At 41.2% G+C, this 20,593-nt stretch overlaps 1 protein-coding gene across 3 annotated transcripts in view; it reads left to right on the forward strand.

Annotated features, from left to right (window-relative positions):
- Positions 1-20,145, forward strand: part of SPOP (speckle type BTB/POZ protein) — a 61,307-nt gene extending 41,162 nt beyond the window's left edge. For all 3 annotated transcript variants that reach the window (XM_046676210.1, XM_046676209.1, XM_046676208.1), the window contains 9 exons: positions 391-534; positions 1,182-1,303; positions 3,246-3,397; positions 3,528-3,655; positions 9,911-10,088; positions 12,796-12,851; positions 13,761-13,883; positions 17,448-17,590; positions 18,875-20,145. In XM_046676210.1, the coding sequence (XP_046532166.1) occupies positions 457-534; positions 1,182-1,303; positions 3,246-3,397; positions 3,528-3,655; positions 9,911-10,088; positions 12,796-12,851; positions 13,761-13,883; positions 17,448-17,590; positions 18,875-19,019 (1,125 nt within the window). In that variant the 5' untranslated portion in view covers positions 391-456 and the 3' untranslated portion in view covers positions 19,020-20,145. The remainder of the gene's footprint in view (positions 1-390; positions 535-1,181; positions 1,304-3,245; positions 3,398-3,527; positions 3,656-9,910; positions 10,089-12,795; positions 12,852-13,760; positions 13,884-17,447; positions 17,591-18,874) is intronic.
- The last annotated feature ends 448 nt before the right edge of the window (positions 20,146-20,593 follow it).

Below are 20,593 nucleotides of genomic sequence, written 5' to 3' on the forward strand. Positions count from 1 at the left end.
AGCAGTTAGAGAGGTAATAGGTCATTTCCTTTGGAGTAGTGTTTGTACCACAAGGGAAGGAGCCAGTCGCAAAGTTGTGTTGGTGTTCACTGTGCTTTCTCCTCTTTATGCAGCCTTTTTAAGGATGTACTTTATGTGTCTTTTGAGTAAATTCATTTGGTAAGATAGTGTTAAGTATTATGCAGAAGATTAAAATTGTGACTAAGAGACTACTTTAGATTAGATAATCTTCTCTGAGGTTAACATTTCATGCTAAGGAGCCATTTGAATGATAAGGGGAGAGCTTTCTAGGCAGGAGACAAAGTTTCCAGTCTCTGGAAGGTCTGACAGATAGTAGGATAGTAGACCATTAATCTAATAACATCCTCTTGCTTCTTGGGTGGGTTTTAGGGTGAAGAGAGCAGCGAAATCTTTGTCCCCTGACTTTGGAAATCTTGTTTAACCTTCAAACTGGCGATGTCAAGAGTTCCAAGTCCTCCACCTCCGGCAGAAATGTCGAGTGGCCCTGTAGCTGAGAGCTGGTGCTACACACAGGTAAGTTCATGTTTTCACCCTGGAAATCTTGCATCTTGGGAGGATTTGGGGGGATGAAAGGAATAAGATTTCTTTTCTACGTTGAGTTTCCTGCTTTCTCTGGGACATAACTGCCATAGCAGATAAAGTACTTGTCAGCTTTCCATTCCTTGTTTTCCCTCTTGGAATCTGAATGTCCTAGGCCAGTGTCTTTTACTGGAGGATAAAGGGGGACTCTTTGAAACTAGATCCACTTACATCCCCCTTGATGGAAATGTGTTCCTCTGTGTGCAGCTCAGGGGGAAACCAGGCTTGAGATTTGCAACCCCAGGCAGTGGCATCAACATCTAATTGTCCGATGTTGCTCTGAGCAGAGGCTGATTTTAGGTATGGCTTTATCATCTGCTTTCCCAACCCTGTCTGTGTTTTTCTCACTCATCCAGTGTTTCTCAGAAGCTGAGAAAAGTTATGAAAGCAGTTGGTCACTGTGCGATTTCTTAAAATGTGGATGAGGGATGGAAAAAGCTGAGGCGCCCTTTTGGCCACACAGTGCTATCTTCCTATGGAGATCATGCAGAGGGAGGGAGGGGAAACAACGATCCGATCGTCAGCCTGTTTGTCAGTTTGCCCACTTCCTATTTAATTGCTTTCTGGTTTTCTATCAACAGATCAAAGTAGTGAAATTCTCCTACATGTGGACCATCAATAACTTTAGCTTTTGCCGGGAGGAAATGGGTGAAGTCATTAAAAGTTCAACCTTTTCATCAGGAGCCAATGATAAACTGAAATGGTGAGGAATATATGTAGCTGTAAAAATTTTTCTGAAAGTTGCCTGCTTTGCTTGGTTTTATGGGAGACTGACTAGAATGTAAGATCTTTGAAGGCTGGGAATTTGTTCTGAATGTATTCCCCAGTGCCTGGCACATAGCAGATGCTCACTGATATTTGTTGAATTAATTCAGTGAGTGTATCAGGGATCAGCAAACTCAAATGGCTGTAGGGTAATGTAAAAGACTGAAGAGGGCCAGTGTTTGCAAGTGATATCCATCCACGGTATGAGTGTTGACCACTTGGCAAACGAATGAGTGTCCTTCTAAAAGGGATGGTGGCTGCTCAGCTCCAGCTGACTACAGCTATGTGTGAATAAGGGCTACCAAATTTTCTGAGTTTTCAAGAAAAGCAAAAAATCTAGATTTTAACACAATATCTGCTGACTTTTAAATTGCCTGTTTTTAAACAATAAAGGAGGTTTATTTGCTTATGTAACTGGAGTGCCCAGGGTGTCGGATGGGTTCAAAAGTAGTTTGATCCAGCAGCCCACTGGTTAGATTAAGGACTCCATTTCTCTCTGCTGTGCTCTTCACACTGTTGGACATCTCAGGTCTCCCTTCCCTTATGGTTGAAGGATGACTGGCAGTAGCAATGGGCATAACCCACCACCATCCAACAAAAGTCTTTGAACTTTCGGTGAACTAACTGTGGCCAAGAATACATCATACAGGCACTGATTGGTTTAAATCTGGGTTCTCTCGGTTAGTCCTGTGGCAAAGGGAATAGGATCTGGGAGTGGGGGTCAGTCCCATCCAAACCGTGTGTCCTCTTGACCAGGAGCAGGCAGTTAAGGATACAACCGAGTGCTTACTGCAAAGACCAGAACACATGTCTGCGAACCACCACTTTTGACCTCTGATAACCCTCTGAGGAGTTAAACAAGTCTCCATCATTTAGTATTTTTTAGCTATGTACGTTAAGCAGTGTACTCCTAGGTGCGGAGAGAATACTATTCTTAGGCATTATGTTTAAATCTACATCTTTAGCACAATGTATAGTGATGTATGTGGCATATGCACTCCCTAGAGAGGCACTGGATTGGGCCACCTGTCTGAGAGAGGTGCCATAACATTGGCAAGGCCTAAGGATACATATGGCCTATGTATTATATGCGGTAGAAGCAGTGTCTGAACCACATGCCCTTCAGCTAATGACATTTGCAACTTAACTCAGTCGAACGGTTAAATTCTGTCTATATTTTGTTTTGATTCATTGGTAACAGATTGGCATCTTTGACACTATGGAGAAGCCTATCTTGGAACTCTACCCTGGGTAATAGGAGTTTCCTTTTGTGCTTCCTTCGTACTGCCTCCTTTATTTTAATCTTAGAATATTATTGCTAGATTGATAAAGTATCTGTAAAGGATTATGTACTATTCACGTATTTCTCTAGAATACTTTTTCTCTCTCAAGGTGATATTAAAGGACTCACTGACATTTATTTTCATGGTTTTGCCAAAGTCCTGACAAAATAAGGGGCCGCCTTTCCTGAAATTGAGCATAAGAATAGAGTGAGACTAGGCTGAGTTTTAAAATATTTTAGGGGGAGAAAAGAGTGATTTGGGAGATTATGAGGAAAAGGCAGGATGTGTTGTCAGATTCTAGGGTGCCCCTTTATTTTTCAGAAGTTCTTTTTTTATTATGGTGTGCATCATTCATTAAAGAATGCCCCTTTATTTTGATTGTTCCTTTTTAAAAGGTGACTCGGGTTGCTCTAGGAAAGTGGTTCCCAAGTAGTTATTCTACTGAATCAGAATCTCCTGGTATAGGGCCTGGGTTTTTGTTCTTGTTTTTTTAGTATCTCCCTCTCTTGATTTTGATTCTAGTTCCCTCCTATCACTTCACAAGCCTATAAACATGGATGCTTTCGACATTTTTTTTTTCCTATCTGTTTTGGACAGGTGTTTGCGAGTAAACCCAAAAGGGCTAGATGAAGAAAGTAAAGATTACCTGTCACTTTACCTGTTACTGGTCAGCTGTCCGAAGAGTGAAGTTCGGGCAAAATTCAAATTCTCTATCCTGAATGCCAAGGGAGAAGAAACCAAAGCTATGGGTAAACGTTCTCCTCTTTGTTCAACAGCTTATTTTCACGTACAACAACTATATACACTGACAAGTTGTGGATCTGATCGGTTTTTTTATGAGTAACCCTAAATATAACTTTTTTTTTTTTTTTACCTCAGAGAGTCAACGGGCATATAGGTTTGTGCAAGGCAAAGACTGGGGATTCAAAAAATTCATCCGTAGAGATTTTCTCTTGGATGAGGCCAACGGGCTTCTCCCTGATGACAAGCTTACCCTCTTCTGTGAGGTGAGTCCTTTTACCCCACTGTGAGACTAGCAATTCCCAGACCTGGTGGGTTTGGTAGGCTTAGTTGTATTGTATCAGGGATAGAAAGTGAGAAAAATCCCCAAGTGGAGTGGCACCGCACACACGTCATTTATGTGACTGATTGAAAATTGTCATGATTTCAAGGTTGTTGGGCACCTCAGCTTTCCATTTGTTACTGTTCTTACAAACAAAGATTGTGCACTATCTTGGTATGTGTGATTTTTGAGTTGCTTAGGTCAAGATTCTGGCTTTTTCATTGTGGGTTTTTTCAGATAACATTTAGAAGGACTGTCACTTCAAGCTGAGGAGAATGGCCAGCAAACAGATATGTATATCTGTTCCTTAAACTTTCTGACTTCTCCTTGAGTATGAAGTCCACGCGTGTTTGACTACAGAGCATTTGCCTTTTCTGCTCTTTGAACTAGATGACTCACATCAGGAGTTGAGTGGCTCTGGTTTGTCTTACTGGAGTAATTGTGAAATAGGAAGGTAGGAACCATTTTTTCTAGAGTGAAGGCTGTGTAAAGCTCTCTAACTTGTTTGCCAGGAGAATTATCTCTAGTTAGCTAAGGGAATCCTTCTCTCACAAACGACCTATGAGCCTTTCTCATGTTTACAGGGAAGCCTCGAAGTACAATTCCCAAACCGAGAGTGAGTTGGAAAGTGGTTTCTTTAATGAATATATGCCAATTAGTTGTTTCATGCTGTTATCAGTACATTTATAAATACTCATAAGCTTACAGCGTAATAATTGAATAAAACCTTCAGTCAGCTGGGATGGTAGTGTTCCCTATACATTGCATGATCAAGGAACCACTCCTGAGCAGCAGCACTTGATGAGATGACCATTGTATTTTCATGGGGAGGATGCAGGCAAATTCCCCAACTGCCAGTGTGCTCTATCAAATAATAGGGTCACACTGTGAGTTAATGACAGTTCCAAAGGCATATCACCACCTGTGCGGCTGGGAAGGGTGTCCCTTAGGAATCTTGCCTTTTTGCAGAAGAGGCCTGGCCAGCAGTGGCCAGCTTTTTTTCTGAGTCACAGCTCATTGAGTATTTCCACAGAGTAGTTGCTGGTGATTAGAAAACTTTGGAGGTGTAGTTTATTAAAATACCACGCTGAATATAAAAAATACAGTTTGCTTAATAGTTACTTCCTTCTCCTTGGTAATTGCTAAGTAAAAGAAGGAAATACTAAAGTTATGCCTTCTATATATATAAGTACATAAAATGTTGTAGTTGTTTTTTTGCATGAAAGTAAAATTTGAATTCCATATCACACTCAGTTGCCCAAGTGAAGAAATGAGAACAATTAGGTGATTTTGTATGAGGTTAGATGTTATATGAACAGACTGTCATTTAATCTTTGCCTATCCTAGAGACCTATATTTCAGAAAAATGTAAAAATAATGGAAAATTCTAATTTCTGTTGGAAATGAAAGCCAACTTTGAACTGTTCTCTGAAGGAAGAGACATCGCCTCTAAATATTGCATCTGGTGTTTTAGGCAATGCCATAACCTTTATTGCAGCATTTTCAAGTCCACAGTGGGTCCAGCCTCGCTCATGTGCTTTCCTCTCCTCCTCCCCAGAAAATCCATTCCAGCTGCTCCAACCCTTGTATTGACGTTGATTTGGAAACCATTTAGCCTGCCCTCACTTGGCAGTCTCTCGTCTTGTGGTTAAGTCTAAGGCTCGCTCTCCCTTCGCTTCCGCATATGAAATTCTCTTAGGAGAAATCCTGTGGTTAAGTTTAGATTTGCCTTACTGACTTAGAAGGGAAGTGAGATGACACTTTGGAAATGAGGAGATGTTGAACAGGGAAGCGTCTGCTGGGTTCTGCTGATGCCATCGGTTTCTTACCATCGGACCAGGTGTGCCATCTGTTCCCTTCACACTTCTCTGTCAGCCACAGGTGCTGAGTGTTGCTTCTCATCCTTGGGCTTGTGCCTAGTGAGACTCGTTTCTGTTCCAAGGCTCTCTGTGGACTTAGTAGCATTCAGCATTGCAAGACGGTTGCGTGGGGGTGTGTGTTGGATGCGTGGGTTTTAAAAATGTCTGCAGCTCGTCCAAGTTCCTAGCGCTTTTCAAAGCTGGATCATCCTCTGGTGCAAATTCTATCCCTTTGACCTGTTGCTCCCTTCTATCAATGGAATATTTATAAACAAGTTTATCTTAGGTCATGTTTATATTTTATTAATTATTGGTTAGTATTTTCATATTATTTAGAGGCTTTTATGAGGTTGATGTCCACATACAAATTTAGGTTATGAGTACTCCACTACTCCATTCCTCACTCAGCCTTTGGCCTAGGCACTTCTGTGCTATCCTGACTCAATAAGTGCAGTCATTTCATGGATTTTTGGGGGCTCTTCCCGGAGGCCATGAGAGGGAATCCTAAGGTGAAAGACTGAGAATCATACCTTTGTGTGTTTGGGCTTTATTTCAGTGGTATTTCTGTTAATGAATATTTAAATGAAATTAGATTGCAAACTCTGAAAATGCCAAATGGATGGTCTTGTTTGTAAAGTGCCGTACTGGGTTCACTTTCATTTCTCAGTGATGTGTTTGTCTGACTGTTAGGAAATGTGGCGACTCTTCCAAGTTGATATTGCTTCGTTAATGTATTTGGAGCATTTTCAAAGCATTCCCTGAATTGTGTCTTATCACAATTCTTTCAGCTAGGTTAGTTCTGTTATCTTCGTTTCCTGTTACTGGGGAGAGAAGCAGTGCCTAAGGAGGTCAGGTAATTTTTCCTAACATTGTGCAGCAAACTGGCGTCAGGGCCATGTCAGCTCTCTGTTTTCCATCTTTAGTCTGCTGTGCTACACTAAGCGGAGCTGAATGCCATTCACCCAAGGAAACATCAACTCTACGAAGTTTTCTTAAAAGAGAGTATTTATTTTGGTAATCAAAGAGAGAATCAGGAAAGCTGTATTACACTTTTAATTTTCTCTTTAATAATTTGGACCACAGAAAATCTACATGAAAAATGTTTCAGTTGTGTTGACCCTTCTCTCCATTTATTTATACTGAAAACGAGTAGCTGTTAGTAATAAAGACGCATGTATTCCACCTTCACTGTCTTCACTGTATATGCTTTGACAGGTGGAAGATTCTAGTGCCTCTTTGTATTGTTGTAATTAAAGTTGAAATATGAAATAGCTAATCAATAGTTAACTCTTAAAACATCTTTCTTTCTTTCTCAAACATAGCTTGGGAATATGTGTTTTTGCCAAATTTTAAATATGTGGGTCCATTTATTTTTTTTCCTTTTTATCATTTTATCAATGGGTTGTTTGGATATATTAGTTGAACTGTATGAAAAAGCTACTATTTGATTGTTCTTGACCTACAAAAATGATGATTTAATGTGTAACAGTATAACAGGTTATAAAACATGATAATGTAAACCTACCACCCAACCCAACACCAGCAGTAACTTGGAACTAACCTGTGTGTGCTTCTCCTTTATTCCTTAGACCTGTTATCTCCCTACTGAGAGGATGATAATTAATAGCTATTTTGAATTGTATGTTATCATTCCCTTCTTAATTATTTGTATGCCTGAACAATACTTTATTATTTAGGTTTGGTCTGGTTTTCAGCTTTATAAAAAGGTGTCAGATTGTATATAGTCATCCAGGACTTGCTTTTTTTACATTATTATTGTGGATGTAACTATAGTTCTATAGTTCATTCATTTTTAGTGCTGTTTAATAGTCTGTTGTGTGAATATACAACAGTTTAATTCATTCTCTTGTTGATGGACATTTAGATTGTTGCTAGTCTTTTGATTAGAAATAGTGCTGCTCTATAAACAATCCACGTGCAGTCTATTTTTTTCTTGATTGTTTTAATTATATAGAATTTTAAAAATATATTTCCATTGGTTTTACTTAGACTTTTTATGTTTAGGTAAAATGTACAAGAATTGGCACAATCTTTATAGTCTTTTATGGAAATTTCTTTTTTAAGAAAAGGAATAGACTCAAAGTAAGACCCTTTTACAGCTTGAAATTTAGGGGATTATACAGCCTTCCTGAGACATTTTCATGCAGTCATTTATAAGACGACATAAATGTCACAGTCACGTCATCTTCACAGCTGCAATTCTGAATGAGTCTCCATAGTCAACTTTATAGGCATTAAAAAAATCTTTAGTTTTTCTCAAAATGGTCTCATTTTAGCATCATCATTTGCAGAGGAAAACAATCCCTTTCTAAGTTAAAAGTTTGGGCTCTGAAGACTCATTTGTGAATGCCATTTAAAATTTATTTTTAATTAAGCGTATTTAATGTTGGTAAGAGGTGCCAGACATTCAGAGCTCTGGAGACTCCAGGCATCCATATATCTGCAGAATGAGTCTGGCTCAGACAGTGAAGGTACATTCTCCTTCTTGCTGTGTTCCTGTCTGTCTAGAGAGAGAAACTGCCCCAGTGAGAGGAGTCACGGTCCTTGGGCTCTACTCATTACCAAGCATACCTTTAACCGGCAGAGGGTCCACTGGTAACTGTAGTTTGAAATTCAGCTTAGCTCTTGCCAATTCATTTTACTCAGTGTAGTAAATTGCCATCAAGTGTTAATGACTTTGGGCTCCTGTCAACCTGGTTTAATTCAAGCTTAGGAACCCAGTGCCAAAAGCATTTTCCATTCCCTTCATTGGCCATCCCAAGAGATTCCTGCTATTCCCTATGAGGAAGTTGGATTTAATTGATCTTTTCCCTTTTTTTAATCAACAGTATTTTGAAGCTATAACTAGAAACAGGCAACTTCTACTTTCGGTGTTAATATTGTCAAAGAAGTGAGGGTGTTAATGTGAGAAAGTGGCTGAACCAAATTAGAGATCTTACGCAGGACAAGAGAGAATCTCTGTAGGGTGGTTTGTGCTGGGTCCTGGGTTATTAAAATAATGTTGTAATCTGACTCTGATAAATGTGCTACTAATGCTAAGCACATTCATAATTGATTAACTTGGCTGCTTCATTGCTCAAGACCATAATGGCTAGTTTTAAACAAATAAATAAATTTCTTGACCTGATAGTAAATATCTCACTCCTACACAGAAGGGACTATGGGTCATTTGGATGGGGCGTTAACTTTGCCTCTGGGTTTATGACTGCATTTAAGGGATGACTTGCATCCCGAAGGTTAAAAGGGTCATTTAAGATGTTCCTAAGCTGTCTTTCTCATCGAGCAAGAGTGGGGAGCTGATTCTCAAGGTTTGTGGATTCTCCTTTGATTATAACATTTCTAACCTAATGTGATGTAGGAGATGAAGCGCAGCAATGGTTGTTAGGCAGAAGACTCATCTGCTAGGTCTTATCTTCAGTGTGGTAGCTTACTCTTATTATATAATGTTATATGATTTATAAATCCTTGTATCTGGTGTCCTAACAGATTTTTCTGAGTTTCACTGATCCATCTAGAAGTTACCTGGGTTTTTATCTAAGCTGAATAGTTCAGTAAATTCAGCTGGTTAAAACATGCTGCTGCTGAAGCCACAGTGGCATGTTGGATCCCTCTATAAACCTGTTGCCGTCATTCTGTTCCAAAATTCTAAATGCATGTCTAGCTAGAGCTGGCCATCTTGTATGTCGTTGTCACAAATGACTAAGTAAGAGTGTAAATGGTGTGGGATATTCACCCAGTTATCATGACCAGAAGGATCTTCCAAGCCCAGTTCTGTTCATTAAACTAACATTTGTGAGGAGGTGCCAATTATTTCCCAGGCCCTGTAGAAGCTGTATTTTATTTTCATGTTCCAGACTAAAATAACTGAAGCGCTTTAGGCTTATTAGATTCTTTTCTCTAGAGAGTTTAACTTAAATGGTAGTTTCTATAGGAGTTCTTTGTATTTAACCTTTTGCTTAAGACAGGATAAAGTAAATACTTGAGGTTTATCATTTGTTTCTGTACATCTTTTTCCTCTGGTGGCTTTGCCCGGCTTTTCAGGGCAGGAGAGGCAGAGCTTATTAGAAGTTGGAGGAGAAGGAGATTTGTGGGGCCCTCTCCGCGTTGTCCTGAGATGGTGTGGAATGAGTATGATTGTCATAGATTGGACATTACTTGATCCAGAGGATAAAGCCTTGATTTGTGCAGCTGGTTTTAAGGGAGCATGACTAACGTTAGTATCGAGTATACTATAGGATTAAGGTAAAAGTCATCTCTCCTGCTGGGAAAAAAATTCTTGGTAACAGAAGCTTTGGACTGTGTTTCCTTGTCTTTTACAGGTGAGTGTGGTGCAAGATTCTGTCAACATTTCTGGCCAGAATACCATGAATATGGTGAAGGTTCCTGAGTGCCGGTTGGCAGATGAGTTAGGAGGACTGTGGGAGAACTCCCGGTTCACAGACTGTTGTTTGTGTGTTGCTGGCCAGGAGTTCCAGGCTCACAAAGCTATCTTAGCAGGTTGGTATTTATTCATGGGGAAATTTAGTTTTGGTGAAACAAGGAAAAACAGTGGCTGTGTAATTGCCTTTTGAGTAACTCGAACTTTTTGAACTAGTGTAAAAAAGCTGCAACTAAATAATATTTTTATATTGTGGCAACATGAGTTGTCATAACCAAAAAGGCTGCTCTGTAAAAATGGTATTTCTGTTTTTCCTGTCTGTAGTGGACTTAGGCCATGATTTTCAAGGAGTGGATGATGATGTGTATTGAATGCCTTTGCACCTAGAGAGTAGATGTCCAAACAGTGGTTAAGAGCAGGTGTCAGCCTCTAAACAGGGGCTTAGGATGTAATGGAGAGGATTCTGGACTCAGGACCAAACCGCCATCTAGCTACGTCCCCAATCCTGGAGGTCTTGGCCCTCTCTTTGATACTAGAAGAATGAGAATGTTGCCAGTGATATGGAGGATCCGCTTGCTTCAATTATAGGCCCTTGGTCTTTAAGACCAGAAATACTGACGGAAGAGGAACTGATAAGTCAGGACTGAATTTACCTCACATGAAAGTATAGCAATCAGACACAAACTTCTTTTCAGACCATAGAGTCTGTAAGAGGAAATCACAGGAAGCTTCAGGCAACAGATGTATTACCAAGACCCTCAGCTCTGTCATTCTAAAATATGCACCTAGCAAAACGTCAGCCTGGCTCAATGTGGCCCTCTTCCCGCCCCCTCTCGCAACTAGGTGTTACTGTGTATTGCTATAGGAAGTCGCTAAGTCCTCGGTTAGTGTCTCCACGCTCAGCTGGGCCCTCAGCCCTGCCAGGACTCTTTCTACAGAAACGTAGTCCACTCCCTTTCGTTTTCTCAGTAATAGGTACTTCAGACCTTTACCACTCTCCTTTAATCTCCAACTACTGGAAGATGACCCTGCTACTTCTTCCACGAGAAGATCGAGGTCCTTCTCCCTTAGCTCTTGCTTCTCACCTTAACGGCATTTTCCCTGCGTTCTCAGTGGAGGAGCTGTTCTTCCTCATGTCCAAAGCCGACTGTGTTTTCTACTTCTGCTTCATACCCCCTGCTGCCTTCTCAGAAGCTGTGCTCTGCCAGTTATACCTTGTTGTCTGGTGTCTTCCCCATCTCTCTCTCCTATTGCCTGTTTACCGTCAGCCTGGAAACAGGCTCAGGCCTCTCCCTCTAGTTCCTCTCTCTCTCTCTCTTTTTCTTTTTTTTCCAGAGCTAAGTTTCTTGAGTTAGCACATTCACTGTCTCTCCTCCTTTCCTCCCACTTATCCTCAGTTTACCTCCATGCCGTGAAAGCAGTTTTCTAACATTATATGACCTGCTAGTTCCTAAATTTGAGGGACTCTTTAATTCATATATTATTTGACTCCTTTCTCCTGGTTTTCTCCTGGTTCTCTGGCTACTTCTAATAGTAATAGCCTCACTCTTCTTCACCTATCCCTTCAAACATTGGTGTTCCCTGAGGGTCTGCCTCAGTTCCCTTTTCACTCTCCTTATTTCCCCGGGTGATTTTGTTTGTTCTCATAGCATCAGCTTCTGTCTATCTGCTGAAGGCCCTCTCAGTGTATCGCTGCTTTGGATCCTTCTCTCTTTATTAAAAGCACCAGCACTTTAGTATTCAACTGCTGTAAGGTATTTATTTAGTACCTTATACTCTATAACCCTTCTGAGATAAGAACAGTGAGAATTAATATCCTTTTGGGATAGATTAAAATATTGAGGCTCAGAGGGTTAAGTGATTTGCCCAAGATTATGTGGTTAGAAAATGGCAGATCTAAAACTAGTCCTTTCTGATATAAACTATAGATCAAAGTCCTACTATGTATTCCATCTGTTCCTCCTCTCTTAGGTAGAGATTGGTAGTCTCAACTTTCACCAAAACCCTTGATTTATTGGACAACATGATAAAATTTGAGTTCTTAGCCATTTTATTACTTTCATGGTTGAAATTAGGCTTACTTATTTTTCATAGTCTCTATTAGACTAGAATGGGCATGGATTAGAATGCTGTATCTCAACCTGTTCTTATTATCCCCACCCCTAAGGGAAAAAATTAAATTATACCTAATGAGAGACATTAAATACTAAGGATTGAGATTTTTTGAGGTAGGATTGAGCTTTGAAGGGCTGCCAGCGATTGTGATAGCTAAGATTTTTTCGCCTCTTTGGGCCTCTCATCTCTGTTGAGAACGCCTGGCTTGGAGGAACAGACAACCAGCTGAAAACAAGCACGCGCTCCCTCTAGTTAGTGGATGCCACTGAGCCCGGTTCTTGACCTCGTTGCTGTGTGGTCCCTGGAGATGGAGAAAGTAGGTGTCGTTGTTCCAGGCAAAAGTCCAGCTGTTAAGACACCCTGCTTACACCATGAAGGGCTTTCCGTTTGAACCCCCATATCTACCCAGAGGATATCATTGTCATCCAACATAGGCAATTTGAGTAATTTCCTTGAAATATAAATGGTTGGGATGGAGCTAATAAGAAATTATTTTGAAAGTAGTGACTTTTTTCCCCTATGTGTTGTAATTATTCAGATTTTGATGTATTATAAGAAGAAAAGAATTTTATAATTCTGGTGTAATTTGAGGCTAAGACCCTTTCCTGTAGCAACAGGACAGAAGGAGAATGCTCTCTTCTTCATAACAGAAGAACCAGGAGATTTCAGTGTGATAACCGTATCTGCCTCTGTTTCCCTCTCACTTTGTAGCTCGTTCTCCAGTTTTTAGTGCCATGTTTGAGCATGAAATGGAGGAGAGCAAAAAGGTATGTAACCGGAGGGAGATATGTCTTTTTAGCTAGATGGCTAGATTCAGATGATTTCCTAGTTTGGCAGCAGGTTTATTTTCCTAATGATTTTTTTCTTATGTGTTGTTAAAATGGAGTATGATTCCCTGAACAGACACTTTCTGAGAGCAGAGAGGTGGTCCGGAAGCATTCTAGATAAAGCAGTCTCACTCTGTCCCAGGCACAGAGCTTTGGGTGAGAGTATTAGATATGTGTTTCTACTCAGGGCAGGAAAAGTGACAAGGACCAGCCCTGGAGGCCTAGTGGTTAAGTTTGGCATGCTTCTGCTTCAGCAGCCAGGGTTCAGTTCCCAGGCACAGACCTACACCACTCTTCTGTCAGTGGCTGTGCTGTGGTGGCAGCTCACATAGAAAAAGAGGAAGATTGGCAATGGATCTTAGCTCAGGCGAATCCTCCTCAGGAGAAAAAAAAAGGTGACAAATCAAAAACATAGTTGTCTTATTGTTGTATATAAGAAAACAAAGGTGGTATGTATGATGGGAGAAAAGGCTGTTATAATCAAACAGGGCAAAGAGAAATTTTCCATTCATGTTAGATTTTAACATTTCTTTTTTCTTTCTTTTTTTTTGGTGAGGAATATTGTCCCTGAACATCTCTGCCAATCTTCCTCTATTTTGTATGTGGGATGCCACCACAGCATGGCTTGATGACCAGTGTATAGGTCTGTGCCCAGGATTCAAACCTGCGAACCCTAGGCCGCCAAAGTGGAACACACGAACTTCACCACCACGCTACCAGGCTGGCCCCCATTCGTGTTAGATTTTAAATGATATCAGCTTTTCTCCTCACCAGAGCTTAAAATCATGAAAATTGTTTAGGGATTTTGTTCTGTTGGAATGTTTCTCATTTTCAGTTTTTCTGGCATAGAATCGGGTTGAAATCAATGATGTGGAGCCTGAAGTTTTTAAGGAAATGATGTGCTTCATTTACACGGGGAAGGCTCCGAACCTCGACAAAATGGCTGATGATTTACTGGCAGCTGCTGATAAGGTGAGATAAGAACAGAAAAATATCCCAAGATGAGGAGTTTCTGTGACTTCTTGAGTGTCATGATGGGGCTTCTGTGTTGCTTTGTGGGTAAGAGGAGCCGCGTCTTAATCTGGCCAGGATGGTCCTGGTTACACTTGTTCTCCAGCACAAGTATTGATAGCACCCTTTTTATTTCAGAAGTGTCTTGCTTTGAATGGTAAATTATATGGTCACGCAAACTATGGAAAAGAAGGATAAGTTTGATGTTTTTCTCTCTTTACTTCCCCATCTCAAACTTAACCACAGTGATATTAAAGATTCAGATAATACTCACATTTGGAGTTATAGTTTATAATTTGGCTTTATAATTTTAAAAATGTTCTTGAGTTCATTAGCTTTTATGTAAACTTTGTCAGTAAGAGAATAATCTTTTATCCAGTGTCATGGTTATCATTTTCAACTTTTACCTAAGTAGTTATTGAAATATACCATATTGAAAATTATAAGGTGATTAATAGCTCTTTGGGGAAAAAAGAGATACTACTGTAGTAAATGTATACTTTGATTGTAAGACACGTTTTGGTTTGAGAGATGTTAAAGTATGAAAATAAAAATGTGGATCTTAGAGTCAAGAAAATATTGGGGATTACCTAAAAGAACAGGCCAGTGCTTCCCAAAATAAGGTGGGGATGGGGGGAAGGTTAATGAAACACTGCTTTTAACCGAGTCCAATCAGGGAGTTGTGTGTCTCTGTTTCACTGCAGGATTTCTCAGATCCTTTACTATACTCGTGTGCCCTATGAGTTTCCTGTAAGGGAATGTGATGGTCAGCATTTCTTCAGTGTAGTTAACTCTGGAATCCTTTTCCTCAAGGACTGCCTCTGGGGATTAGTGCTCCCCAAAACAAACTTTGGGAAACTGACTTTCATTGTGTAGATATAGCAGAGAGAGCCCTGTGGTCTGAGGAAACACAACTGGGTGGGGGTGAAAGGATTGCTGTCTGTCCTGCGGGAGCTTTTCTTGTGTTGAGGGTGGTTGAGGCAAGGGCGTTAAAAGGGCTTAAACCCAGCCAGCAACAGAGCCTGTGGGAAAGATGGTTCTCTTCCTGCCGTGCCGCTGCGGCACCCCTCTCAGGGCAGCGCGGGCTCTGACCGAGGGCGCTAGAGCCTTCCCGGGCTGCTGTGGGAGTGGGCCCCTTCTACCTCCCTCTGCACCCGAGGACAGCGGGAAGGGCCTGTGTTTATAGTGCAGGCTTGATCTTTATGATCAGCTTTTTGGAGTGTTTGTAGGGAGTGAGGCATGTAAACCCCATCAATGCTGCTGATGAAAAGGATTGAATAATAGCTGTATTCTTAGCACCTTTCAAGACTTTATTAGTACAATTAAGCAAAGTGAACATTCCATACCCTTCCATTCTGGCTTAGTCCTTACCGGAGGAATGTTGCTTTCAGTGGAGACAGTAGGAAGATTCACTGTGAGCTCTGGGGAGGTAGAAGACACAGCCCAATGCCTGCTTTTCGTAAACTTGAGTTTATAGTGATTGTACCTCATCTCTCTGATTTTTCAGCGGTCTCTTGTGCTTAGGCACACCAGATGTTTATTATCCCCCTCATCCTCCTACTCCCATAAGGATGAGTAGTAACACAGGGCCCACTTTTTAGACAGAAATACTGAGGCTCAGAGTGGTATATCCCCAGAGCCAGGGGTAGACATCTGTGTTCCCTGGGTTTTCCTTCCTGCTCTTCAGCCAGAGAACTACTAGGATCCTCCAGTAAGTGCACAGAACTTGGGATCAGCCTGAATTGACATTCCAAGAATGGTATTTTCAGTACAATGTGTTAACTTACATTTTGAAAAGATAAAGCAGTTGAATCACGGCAGTGCTTCAACTTTATGAATGAGAAGTAACTGAAGGGTGTGTTTCCAAATTCCATTCAGAATTTCCAGTTAGACAGTCTTTGCTCCAATCTTATATGGAAACATTTTTACCTTTACCCCTTTTTTTGAGCTTAAGGAAAGCAGAATAAGAAATCTTTCATGGAAGGTTCTAAACATCTAGAATTTACCCAAGAGGTTGAAACAGCTTCTTCTGAGCTTTTCCAGTCTCCTGGGGACACGTGTAATTAGACCAAAAACAAAACAAAACACATCGGCCAGGCCTAGGAGACACAATTTCAATCTCTCGGGTAAATACTGCCATTAGGCAGGTTTTTCAGAAGCATAATTAAGGGAAAAAAAACTTTGTCCCCCAAGGGACAAGAATGGCTACTTTTGTCTAATTATGCAGTGGGGATCGGAGCTATTCACAGAAAAAAATCCTTTTAAAAGAATATATTGAGAAAGGATAAGAGGATTGTTCCGTGCAGAACTGTATAAAGACTGAACATTTACTCAACCTTTCCCAGCCTTTTAAAACAAAACCGGCAACCCGATGTCTTGCTTGCCTAGTGTCATTCCTGTTTTCCATGGAAACTGTTTTCCAGTTACTCGAATGTAAAAAATTAAAGCTGCACCAAAACCAATAAAACTCTCTTTTTGCTGCAGGAGATCACAATGCCAGTAGATATGCCTCCCCAGAATTCATAAAAATAAAATTGTCCTGGTTTGATTGCCATGATTCAGCCTGGAGGGGTCTTATGTCATTGAGTTCTGAGGCCCCCAAGATGGGACCTATTCGGAGACTGTGGATACCCTCCAAGCAAACCATTCTCCTGTGAACTAATTAATGACATTTTATGTTGTGCCTCCTTTTATCCGTTCCTCCTCCTTATCCCTCAAGTTCCTTACTAAGTTCATAATCTCATATTTGAGAACAAGTAGTATAGTTGCATCAAAACAAATGAGCTGGATCAGATATGCCCAATATTAACCTTCATTTCCAAAATGTTTATACCCTTTAGTTGGAAAATAGGAAGTTTTTAGACTGAAACTAGATCCAGGGTCTCTGTTGCTTTGTTCTTCTGTTCTGAGCATCTTAACCTCAACCCCAATAAAATAGGACTCCGTTTATCCTTTTCTATTTAAAAGGAGACCTTTGGTTGACCCTCATTCAGGAACAACTAGTGGCAGAGATGCTGGTGAAAGTCACCACAGGGCTCCTTTTCACAGCCTGATGGGCCAGTTGGGATACCCTGCCGGGCTGGTGACAATGCTTAAGTAGAAAGAACTGTGCTTCACCCTGGGCTGGCTGTAAATAAAAGGATTGTAGAAATTCGAAATGTAATGCCCCTGTTGACTTGAAGCACAGTAATGCCTCATTGTAAGGATGGGTGGTGATGGTTTAAGACACACTCTAATCATAGCTGGGGCAGGGTAAACTTGAGAATGTGCATCTACTTCATAATTGCTACTTTTCTAACAGGTAGAGTTTAGAGCTTGAATGGCAGCTGTGCAATTTATTTAGCTGTCTTCATTTAGCCTCGGGAGTATGGTTATGTTTTATCCTTGCAGTAGTACCCTTCTCATGGCCTGTGCAGTTCCATTCAGGTATCCGGTTACATGGTGTACAGCTGAAGAAAACCACTTAAGCAGCAGTCCGCCCGGAGCTGTCCCTGCTCTGACGACAGCAGTGCTTGTGTTTTACAGTACGCCCTGGAGCGCTTAAAGGTCATGTGCGAGGATGCCCTCTGCAGTAACCTCTCCGTGGAGAACGCCGCAGAAATTCTCATCCTGGCTGACCTTCACAGCGCAGATCAGTTGAAAACTCAGGCAGTGGATTTCATCAACTAGTGAGTTGGCATCTTCAAAGTTCTTCTTTCAGGATGGTTGGGACAGCTAGAGAAATGAGAAAGACTTTGAATTAGTGAATAAAATAGACAAGTAGCTTCATTAACCTTTTAGTAGGAAGTAGAGAGTTTTCATTTTTCCTTCAGCTTGACAGTATGGAAGATGATGTTGCTTTCATGGGTCTAACCCTATTGGTGAATGAGGTGTTTTACTTCCTTGTAGTAATCGGAATTGATGAAAATGATAACTGGCTGGCCTGAAAAAGCTGTGTGCCCCAGATGATAGTATCTTTACTTCACACTCACTGGCTTAATAAGGACATGGAGATCTCTGGGAGAACAGAAGTATGCTTTTTGGGAGTTAGTAAAATGTGTCTAATGGCCGATTGTGGAGTGGGGAAAAGAGAAGGGGTGAGCGGTAGATGAGATTAAGTACTGTTTTGAGGAAGACGTTCTCTCCAGTAGAGCTGTCCCTTCATCCTAATGACCTGGCCGTATTACTTTTGAAATAACTCTCAGGGCACGTTCTACTCCCTTGCCTCATGGGGAGCAAAAGTTAGAAAAAACCCAAGGGAGAGAAGCGGGCCTTATGAAGCCCACACAGCAGCAGTTCTGCAGGGGTGGGTCTAAGAGGTCACCAGGTAGACGAGTGAACGTTATTCAACACAGAATGTGCCTGAAGACAGGAAACAACGGCCCCTAAATCTGTTTGTAAGATTATTTCAAAGTTACCAGTTGAGGCAAAAGAGGGAGGGAAGAGAGCACTAAATGTGCATTCTGATGAGTGCTCGCTCTGTGCTGGACACTTGTTTGGTGCTTTTAGATGTAACCATTTCACGAAGTGTGGTTATTACCCACTCCTTTTCCGTAATCAGATAGGCCCCAGGCTAGAATCTGCTCTGTGGATACGGGACTAGTAAATGACAAAGCCAGATGGAAGCTCAGAGCTGTCTGACCAAGAGAACCTGTGCTCTTTCTCTTTATTAGCATCTTCAGTAAGTACAGAGAGCATTGACAATGTAGAGAAGGGCCTGAGCAACATTTCACCTTTTGTTTTTGAGAATATAGTGGCTCAAAGTCCTGGTTTTCAGAGTTACAACAGCCACAACCTAGTCAGCTGTCTCCACATTGTCTAACAAGCAAATCCTCATGCATATTAAGGGTTCTGTCTGTTTCTTACATTGACACCGTTTACAGCAAACTCTGGGAAATTAGGCCATCTAGGTGGCTGTTGAGTCCATCCTTCGCTCGCTCCTTTGGTAACCCGTCTCTCCACATTTCTCCTAGTCATGCTTCAGATGTCTTGGAGACCTCCGGGTGGAAGTCAATGGTGGTGTCACATCCCCACTTGGTGGCCGAGGCATACCGCTCTCTGGCTTCAGCACAGTGCCCTTTTCTGGGACCCCCACGCAAGCGCCTGAAGCAATCCTAAGATCCTGCCTGTTGTAAGACTCCGTTTATTTTCCAGAAGCAGCAGCCACTGTTGCTGCCACTGACCACCAGGTAGACAGCGCAATCTGTGGAGTTTTTACTCTGTTGTGGGGGGAAGAGACTGCATTGTGGCCCCAGACTTTTAAAACAGCACTAAATCAACTGGGGGAAAACGGGGGGGAGGGAAGGGCCCGGGACTCGGGGCTGTTCAACCTAATGAAAACCCTGTTGCTGCGTCACTGTGTTCCCCTTGGTCTGGCCAAGTTTGGTACTGTGGGGACAGAGTTTAGGCGCTGGCCCTGAGGACATCCCAGCGGTGGTACTTCGGAGAAACCTGTCTGCATCTGACTGAGCAGAACAAATCGTCAGGTGCCTGGAGCAAAAAGGAGAAAAAAAAGGACATTTAGTTTTAAAAGAAGGGAAAAGGAAAGGAAAGAAAAAAGGATTTTTGCAGAATTTCTCAAAAATCAGTTTGTGAATTCCAAGTAGTATTTATGTTGAGAGAAATTTTAGCCCATCCAGCTGTGCTAAAACTTGGATATTTGTGAAAACTCCTCACCACCGTACAAGCACCAGAAGAGCTCTCTTTTTGTTAGCACTTATTGTTTGCAAGAACAGAATACATCCTTTTGTCCGTTTATGAAAAATGACAAGTTGAAGGAGAAGGAGGTATCGGATCTGGAAGATGAGTGTTCTGATGTGGTGACTTTTGCAAAAAATCTTTATTGGTGTTGAAAACTGGAAAAAATAATTCATCCAGAATTCATACTGTCTTGACGAGAACTATGGTTCCCTGTTTTTAGATATTGTGGAAAATGTTTTTTGGCATTTTTCTCTGATTTTATTTCTCCTTCCTCCCCCATCCCTTTTCTAAAAAAAAGCAAAAAAGCAAAAAAACACAACACAAAACAAAAAGAGAACTAAAAAGAAGAGAAAGAAAAGGAAATTTTATTATTAATGCTGTGTGAAAAAAAATCCCAGCCCAGATTGCTCAGCTGTTCGTACCTGACTTGCCGCCTGCATAGGAGCCAGTCCCATTCCTTCCAATTTGCCCCTCTTCCTACAGGGGAGAACTTCCAAATGTTAATTTTTTTCTTTTTGAAAATATAAATAATTACTATTTTGTACTGTGTGGTATCTCTGGTCTTTTGTTTCACTCACCTGGCTTGTCTTTGAGTCTGAGTTCCTTAAGGGATTTTGAAGGCCTAGTTTGATCCTTCAGCTTACAGAGATGATGTTTGAAATGTCTAAGCAGTAGGGACTTACTGCATCTCCCTAATCTCGAGTTTCCTTTATGAACTACCAGCGTCTGCCAGTCTCTTGTCCTTGAGTATCTCACCGTCCACATCCTAATGAGGGATCGGGCTCCTACCTCTGCCAAGGCAAGTAACGGAAGTGTGGTTTTCTGTACCCTACGTGTTTTAAGACCTAACTCCCAATCTCCCTTCTCCTAGCTAAATATACAAAGATCAAGGGGACATGAATGTGGAGACTGATTAAATAAAGGGAAATTATTATCTCTGACTGCTTCTGTCACTGACTTTATATGTTTGCAGAAAAGTTAATCTCTGAATT

The sequence above is a fragment of the Equus quagga genome, chromosome 11 (genome assembly GCF_021613505.1).
Source record: "Equus quagga isolate Etosha38 chromosome 11, UCLA_HA_Equagga_1.0, whole genome shotgun sequence".
Taxonomy (NCBI): domain Eukaryota; kingdom Metazoa; phylum Chordata; class Mammalia; order Perissodactyla; family Equidae; genus Equus; species Equus quagga.